The 9,189-nt window shown below is 42.2% G+C and overlaps 1 protein-coding gene across 4 annotated transcripts in view; it reads left to right on the top strand.

Annotated features, from left to right (window-relative positions):
• LOC117154461 (uncharacterized) overlaps positions 1 to 8,576 on the top strand; it is a 184,414-nt gene extending 175,838 nt beyond the window's left edge. For all 4 annotated transcript variants that reach the window (XM_076625777.1, XM_076625778.1, XM_033329472.2 and 1 more), the window contains 2 exons: positions 1,522 to 1,724; positions 1,858 to 8,576. In XM_076625777.1, coding sequence (XP_076481892.1) covers positions 1,522 to 1,724; positions 1,858 to 1,884 — 230 coding nt within the window. In that variant the 3' untranslated portion in view covers positions 1,885 to 8,576. The remainder of the gene's footprint in view (positions 1 to 1,521; positions 1,725 to 1,857) is intronic.
• The last annotated feature ends 613 nt before the right edge of the window (positions 8,577 to 9,189 follow it).

Below are 9,189 nucleotides of genomic sequence, written 5' to 3' on the forward strand. Positions count from 1 at the left end.
AACCTGATACAATTTAAATATCGACGAACTTATGTATGATCCACTTTGTTCTATTTAAAATACAAATCACAATGTTTGGCAGAGTAGGTTTCATGTTTGTGTAAAAATACATTGTTTTATGAGACGTGTTTGTGAAGGACAGATACTTTTGAGACAACCTGATACAATTTAAATATCGACAAACTTATGTTTGATCCACTTTGTTCTATTTAAGATACAAATCACAATGTTTGGCAGAGTAAGTTTCATGTTTGTGTAAAAATACATTGTTTTATGAGACGTGTTTGTGAAGGACAGACACTTTTGAGACAACCTGATACAATTTAAATATCGACAAACTTATGTTTGATCCACTTTGTTCCATTTAAAATACAAATCACAATGTTTGGCAGAGTAGGTTTCATGTTTATGTAAAAGTATATTGTTTTATGAGACGTGTTTGTGAAGGACAGACACTTTTGAGACAACCTGATACAATTTAAATATCGACAAACTTATGTTTGATCCACTTTGTTCCATTTAAAATACAAATCACAATGTTTGGCAGATTAGGTTTCATGTTTATATAAAAGTATATTGTTTTATGAGACGTGTTTGTGAAGGAAAGACACTTTTGAGACAACCTGATACAATTTAAATATCGACAAACTTATGTTTGATCCACTTTGTTCTATTTAAGATACAAATCACAATGTTTGGCAGAGTAGGTTTCATGTTTATGTAAAAGTATATTGTTTTATGAGACATGTTTGTGAAGGACAGACACTTTTGAGACAACCTGATACAATTTAAATATCGACAAACTTATGTTTGATCCACTTTGTTCCATTTAAAATACAAATCACAATGTTTGGCAGAGTAGGTTTCATGTTTATGTAAAAGTATATTGTTTTATGGGACGTGTTTGTGAAGGAAAGACATTTTTGAGGCAACCTGATACAATTTGATAAACTTGGTTCCAATGACTCGATCGAGAGTTCTCGTAGCTTTAACTTGCCGCAAGCTATCGTACTATAATAATGAACTATGGTATTGTTAACTCATATTGATTTCATGTCTAGTCAGAGACATAATTACATAGATTTATTTGCTTTAATTAATTGCACTCAAAGTGTACTGTCTTACTTATAGCTATGGTTATAACGCTAACTTCATGAGGCGCGGTCAAACGACCGGTTTCAAAGTTTCATTGAAAATTCTGCATTCGTCGTTGTTTCCTTTGCTCGTCTAACTTTATGTAAATCCTTCTATTATTCAATTTTTCTTGACACAAGAATCTACATAAATAAATAAATAAATAAACCTACAATCTTAAATTCAATTTTAATACCGGTCGTTTCACCGAACCCGGTCAGGTTCCTATCAAATTGTCCCATCGACGAATATTTTCTCGCAAACTCTCAACATTCGAACGAACCAATCGCCTACGCACGTCGCTGACTGTTAGCACTTTCGCTATCCGCGAAACACTGAATTTCATAGGAGCAGGAAATACGAGACGAAAATGATTTCTGATTGCAGGCACGTCGCAGCATCATCACACGATGCACCCAGCGATGCAACACTACATGTATCACACGGGGGTGGGAGTGGCAGGTGGTCTTCACCAAGGGTTCGCGCCCCCGGCGCCTCCACCGATCCATCCCCACTCGCACTCACACTCCCATTCCCATCACATGACGAGTCTTCAGGGTCTCCAGCTGGCCGCCACGACGAACGCGATGGTGAGTCCTCCATTGGCCGCGTTTCCGCCCTTCTAGCTGCCCTGCTTATAGCCGCGTAGTGGAATTAGAGTAGACGGAGAGAGCGGTGGTTCGATGAAAAAGCCACATGGATGTTCTGTTTGTCTGGTTTCAGACCGGTTGGCGATCGGAGTACACATGAATCGCGAGTGATCAGCAGCTCAGGACGCAGCCCACCACTCTAATCTCGTTCTAACGTAATCGCGAGCTCGAGCTCTCCTCTCTTTCTCTCTCCGCGAACGATACCGAGAGACGTTCGAGAGGCGCACACGGACGGAAAAAAAGAGAACGACGCGAACGAAAAAAGAAAAAAAAGAAAAAAAAAGAGAAATTAACGCACGAGTCGCGAACCATTTAGAACGTGCGTTGCCCCCCTTTCTTCTTTTTTTTTCTCCCTTCCTCCCTTCTTTCTTTTCGTTTCTCCCTCTCTCTCTCTCTCTCTCTCTCTGTGTCATCTCGCATCTGTCCCCTTTCGTTTCGCGGTCTCGCGTCGCTGTAAATATGTAAAGTTTCGCACAAAAGGTAGGGCCGTCGAGCCCGGGCCCCAAGTACAAACAAAGTCAGCTATAACTTGTATCTGAGTCTAATTAGACGTGCTCTGTACATAGACGACGCTATACCTTAAACCAAGAGTTTCTATTACGTGCGTGGCGTGAGAAACGGGGGTGAGCGCAAGCCACCCCCCTCCTCCTTTGTCGTGTAATCGATCGTCCCTCCGAGGAGGCTTCGAAGACGATTCTTACAGGGTGAACCAGCGGAAAAAATTATTTATTCGAGACGTTCGAAGGTGTTCAATTGTTTTCGAAAGGGTATGAAACCCTCGGGAATCGGAGTCGGTCTTCGGAGGCCGGTGTGAGTAATATTAGATATTAAGCGTGTATCCGTGAGAGAAATCGTGCAATTTTCAAAGTCTTTTTATTAAACGAGAATTCCGCGCGGGGACCATTGGACGCCGATTTTCTTCCCTCGCTTCTCTACGTCTCTTTCTTTCGATCCTCGGCGCCGTTCTGCCTTTTCCACCGGTCGTCGATCGCCTTCACACGCGCTACTGCTCCTAAGTGTCCGGACAGGTCGTAACGACAGCACGCAGATTCTACCGGAGTATACAAATTAACGGGAACTTAATTGTCAGAAGCAGCGATCACCGATCTGCCATCATTTTTAACCCCTTTACCTACGATTTACGTTCGAGAATGCCCATAATATTAAGGGCTATGCCCTTAGTTGTGGGTTAAGGGGGTTAAATGTATTTGTAAAAGTGCAATAACCTCTTGGGTACGATGCGCCACCATAGTGGCTTTCGCGAATATTCTGCATTACGACGCGCCACCATAGTGGCTTAGTCTACTGACTAATTGGTTCACCGTTTGACCTAATTTGCCTTGCTTCACACTTTTTTATCCTCGCAATGTTTTTGGACAGTGTTAGCAATATATAATTTATTTCTGATACGCCAGTGTCAGGTATCAATTGTTGCTTCTCGTTAAAATAAATATACCATTGTTAGACGCTGTTTTTAACATGCTCACCCGTACCCTTATAATTTTGTAGAATCTGAAAATGGCGCTTGGGAATAGAAAACAAAGAGCAATTTGAAAAACAGTGACGCGAAAATTCTGACGTGGGTGAATGCGTCGTACCGTGCTTTAAAACATATCACACTCAATCGTATTATTAACAGCCTCGCTTTCGCCTAATTCAGATCGATCTTCTTCGGAGGTATCCTCAGAACAATCTCCGTTGATGTTGACAATTTTGTTTAATATCTTATTATATCTGCTGGATTTACTCATGGTTGCTGGAAAAGGGTTCGAAGAAAGAAAATACTATGCTCAAATTCAAATATCCTATTATTTGCAAATACTTGACAATAACGGGAAACGTCTACCAAGTTCAGTTATCACTGAAACTTTTGCACACTGTGTTTGAAAAACGGTTGGTTTATGAAGTCAGCTAGTCAATTTCACGGGTTTCGCAGAGAAAGATATATTACATGCAGATTTGAAAAATTAGAAAGCCTCGGAAAAGATAATTCTTTGGATGAAATGATTAATTTACGATGAAAACTGGTTAAAATTGATCCTATGGTTTTTAGGATATTTCATTTCGAAGTTTGAAATCCCGGAAACTTAATGTTAATTATCAAAGTAAATTATTCGAGTCTCGGTATATGCATCGTACGTTTAAGGAAAATTATGATTTAGTTATCAAACACGTGGTTGCAATGTGTTTGCATGTGTAGGAAACAACATTATCCACCACACATTGCCGTGCTGTACGTGTTACGCGTAATTCGCGTCAAACTCTGCCGTGCAAAGAAACATCTTCGCGCAAAATTCCCAAGAGGTTAAAGGCGTAACGATCATACATTTTGCTATCCATTGCGTACACTGCCACGTACTATACCGTTCAAACGTGAAAGTTTGAGTCATTGGAGCTGCTCGTTCGGCGATCGAAGAACCTAAGGATGAAAAGTCGCGAAATAAAATAATTGTATACGGTGTGGCAATAGAAAATTGCGTGTTTATTGTAGCTACATCGGCGTTTGAAAATCAATCGATCGAATTTTCTATTAGCCGATTACGAAGAGCAACGTCACCGAATTTCAACGTAGTTTTATAATTAAAATACGTCGTATCGAAGAGAAGCAAATGTCCGGACGCTTTCGAGCGCTGTATCTGTTTCGCTTTGCGAGGATCCTGCGATTATTCACAGCGACGGCGGAGAAAACGTTTCGACTCTCGAAATAATTCCGCGAAATCTATAGATTCTCGTAGTCTTGGGCAAATTTCTCACGAACTCGTTACGTTCGTTAGCGTTGTGAAACGTTTTCTGTTGCCACGAATATCTCACGTCGATCCGCGGCTTCTCCATCTTCAACTCGTATCACTCGACCGTCGAACAGTTTGGCTCGGCGTTTTAATTTTCCCAGTTCCGATCGAATTTAATTTTACTTTGTCGTAGGGAAAATTCAAGCTAAGAAAGTTCAATATCCTAAACGCGAATAACAAATTATTGTCGTCTGCGAATATTTATGGAAATTGGTATTTTTGTGAATATTATTTACGAAATGGAACTAGGATAGGCAAATGTTTCGTCTGTATCGTACACAGCCGCATTTTCGCATGTTACGTGCATTCTTCTATCCTCAAATTTGCCCCAAGCGTACATTTTAAAATTCACCGTCTACTGATCTGTAGTCAGTAAATCAACAACACTGTTTTCAAGGTTAATGACACGCGATTTCTCCACTCAAACTTAGTTTCACCGTTCTTTAATCGCGCACCATTTTTACATTTACTTTTCTACGTTTCCCTCTTCCCCATTTTAAATGGCAGAACAGCTTTCCACCGCTCGTCGACGATACGCGACAGCGCTAAGGGAAACACTCCGGTGACTTGGTACTTGCAGATAATTTTCTTACTTTTCCCCATTTCCGTCACTCGCTTACGGCCACTAGCCGTTCGCGGACGAGACCGCTCGACGTGCGAGCGTCGCTGTTGATCGTTTTCCTTGTTCCTTGTCCAGGCTTGTATTATTTTTGTCAACGATTAATTTATCATCGTTATCACCGTTACTAGAAACATTTAAACGTCTTCTACCTTGTCAGCTTCGAAATAATATTCGTCATCGCCACTATCACAATCGAACATTTTCTTTCTGGGTCTTTAAAAAAAAAATATACAGGGTGGTTGGTAACAAGCGGAAAGGGGGTGATTCTACGCGAAAAAAGAAGTCGAAAATATAGAATAAAGATTTGTCGTTCGAGGCTTTGTTTCCGAGAAAATCGACTTTGAATTTTCGCTCGGTACGCGTGCGGCACGTTATAACGAATCTCACTGTAGATCGTTGTCTCGATGGAAAAATGAAAAAAAACAATTTCTATTCTATATTTTCGCTTGTACCACCAGTTACCAACCACCCTGTACATTAACAAAATTTATAAAAAGCTTGCTGAGTCGTTTGGTAATGCCACTGAAAGGTTGAAATTCGTTCTGACTCGACTAGCATGCCGTATCGCGAGCTTACGTTAAACGCAAGAGAAGGTCTCCAAAGATCTACAACTTTCTTTCATCAAAAACACAATACTATTTTGTTTACTAAAAAAAATATCGGTCAGAAAAATAGACGTAGGCCAGCTACTTGAAAATAAGTTGAAAATAAGGAACTGTGACACGCGTGCGGAACTGCAAAAAGACTCGCGCGGCTATTTGCCGACACTCGTCCGCGAAGGGCTAGTTGTTCCTTCGTAAGCTCGAGCGAGATTTGGCGAAGCTCGATTTGAGGAAGCTCGCGAAACAGATTTCGCGCGAGCGACGTTCCGTCGTCTTTTGTCGCGTGGCGCGCGCAACGCTCTCCCCAATTTTTCCGCCGGGAAATCGGCGTCCAGTGGTCCGAGCGTCGCGTCGTGTGTCGTACTGGTTTAGCGATAGCGAGCAACAAGTTAGGTGTATAAAGCACACGTAGAGAAGTCGGTAAATTATATGGAACTTCCGGTGATCCAGATCGCGAGTCGATCGTCCCCGTCGAGAAATCGAAATTCTCGATTCGAGAGAAGAAAAAGAAAAAGAGAAAAAGAAAGGAAAAGAAAAAAAAATAAGAGAAGATAGAGAGGATAAAAGAGAAGGAAGACAGGGACTGGACACGAGAGACGGAGCACTGGGCAGAAATGCAAAAGCGAAAATACAAAAAAAAAAAGAGAGATAATTAAATAATAAGGATGAAGAAAACTAGGGTAAAGAAAACGAAAAAGTCGCGCTGTAAATTTTGTATCTTCGAGATTGTGTACCGTTATCATTGTAATAATAGTATATATATATAAATATTATAAATATATATATATGAATATAAACGAAAAAGTCTATATATACAAAGATGAATATAAATATATATATATATATAAATATAAATATTATAAATATTATAAATAATAGTTGAGGTGTGTGTGGATGGTGGTGTGCGTGGATCGTGCGTGCGTGCGTGAGTGGAGGCGCGCGACTGGCGAAAAGCAAAATGAAGTGAAAAGGGTGGGGAGGAAAGAGAGGAGTAAAAGTGATTGTGCATAAATTAGCGGTTAATTGCGCATCGTAAGATTTGCATCTAGATAGTCGGAGCGCGCGATGGTAATTAAAACGATTTATCGCGAGCGAGAAAGGTTAATAGCCGTGAATGACGATTATCATTATTATTCTTATTACTATTATCGTGGTCGTCGATCGGCCGGTATCGCCGATTATTCATTAATCTCTCCTTCTAATTAATTAATTAATCGCGCGGGCACACTCGGCACGAGCCGGCCAGATTCGTCGCAATTGCGATCCTTTCTTTTCTCGATCTTGCTAGGCCGTGAACATCGCAAAACGGCACCCTCCGTTCTTCGCCATCTCGCCACCCCTTCGAACATCCGATCTTTCGTCTCTTCCCTCGTGCGACCTTCTTTTCGAACTTTCCCATCGGTATCCTCCGCGTTCGATTTTCATTCGCAACGCCGATCAACGTAGATTTTTCTGTCTTTGGAAGTACGTTGCCGGCCATAAGAGCGCGGACAACCGATGAAAATTGTTTCGTAGAGATACGAACGACGCTGCTTTCGTTTCTTAATTACTTCATTACTCTTACGCTCGAGTGTTACACACGCGCCATATAATTAGACCGCGGTTGTTTACGCGTTTCTTTCTCTACGCAAACGTCAGATTTCGAAAATTTACAACACGCGTATCATACGCAACAACCTACGATATTTAGAGTACACGTTGTGATTCGACGCTAGCGGGCGAAACGAAATTTCTACTTAAATTTCTCCTCTATTTACATGCCATTTGTTCGTGGCCGTAGAAATAGAAAAGCACGTAAACAACCACGGTCTACTTGTAATTCGACTTGTTCGAGTCAAATTTGTTCCAGTCGTTCGATAGACGTAACCAGCAGCTGTCCCTGTGCCTATGACCGGCGATGTACGAAAATATATTCGTAGGTTTCCAATTTTGCAGTAGTTTCGAGCCGCGATGGCAATTATTTTACACTCGAGAAACGATATGTAAAAGAAATTCGAGTAATACACTGTCGTACGCGTAGTCGTGCAGTTGCTCGAAATTCTTTGCGATATCGTTTTCCAGATGTAACGTAACGAGAGACAGAGAGATCCATCGGACTGGAAACTTTTGCTCGTCACCGCGTCGTCCTTGCAGATTCCTCGCGAAATCGATTCGCGCGAAAGCTTTCGGAGCGAAGGTTTGCAAAGCCGATTACTCGGATTCCGTGCGAGCCGATCAGATAGCGAGATTGAAAGACAGACGCGGTGGATCGATTGTTCGAGATCGCTTCGTTCGAAGAGATGGCGGGCGACCTGGAACGGCGTGGTGGCTTCGAAAAGCATCGAGACGAGGGAAACGAGAGAAAAGGAGAAGGAAAAAGAAAAGACTGACGAGAAGAGGAGGGAGAAAGGGCGGCGGATGTTGCACCGCGGCCCCTTTTTTCGCGGAATGAGACGAAGAGACGCAGACGGCGGAGAGAGGACAGATTATTCTAATAAAATAGTATTATTAGGGTGTAGCGTGTAGACTGTATAAAGAAACACAAAGGCGATCACACAGAAACACAGACACAGGAAACGCGGAGGAAACGGAGAGGGGAAAGAGCGCAAGTACGATGATTCGGAAGGCTGGACGTTTAGAAGATGAGCAGCAGGGATGTCACTGGAGGCCGAAAGTGAATTCAACGACGCAAGTTTCGTGGAGATACTGATTTCGTGAACATGTATAAAGCGACATTGTAAGATATCGTTGTAAAAAAAGGTTTTAACTTAAAATAAATTAACGATAATTCACGCATAAACGCGCATGTTTTCAGCTTCCGAAGCATAGTCTCTGCTAACAGGTTCGCTGCCACGCGATCGTCGCCGGTTACCCGCCTTTTCCACGATCGTTACAACCAGCTAAATTACGCGATCGAGCGAAACACGCAGTGTCCTTTCGATTATTCCAATATCGTTCTCGTCGAACGAAACGTTTTTTACGTATTCGCGTTCGATTTCAGTCTCGTTGAGCGTGATGCGGATCATCCGGCTATCGTTTCGCGACAGCAAACGCAACAGCTTGGAAAAACCGTAACGTAAAAGGAATTTCGATCGGTCGCGGCTGTCAGACCAGAGCAGAGAAAATTCGCGTGGCAGTCAACGCGTCAGCCGTGTGTTCCAATTCTTTCAGCGGCCCTTCGCTCTCATTCGCGGAAACAGCCGAGCTCTCTCGCAAGATAAACATCGGAAGAGCCGTGGCGTGTTTTTCCAAGACGATTTTCGACTCGGATGCGACACGAGAACCTTATTAATTAGCAGGTGCGAGTTAATTAAGCGTTATCGAGCCGACGCGACGTGTTTACATGTAAATCAAAGGCCGGTGCGCGAGATAAGTCGGCGGCTTTCGCGAAAGCGAATAAACTCCCTGCCGCT

This window comes from Bombus vancouverensis, chromosome 16 (assembly GCF_051014615.1).
Source record: "Bombus vancouverensis nearcticus chromosome 16, iyBomVanc1_principal, whole genome shotgun sequence".
Classification (NCBI taxonomy): domain Eukaryota; kingdom Metazoa; phylum Arthropoda; class Insecta; order Hymenoptera; family Apidae; genus Bombus; species Bombus vancouverensis.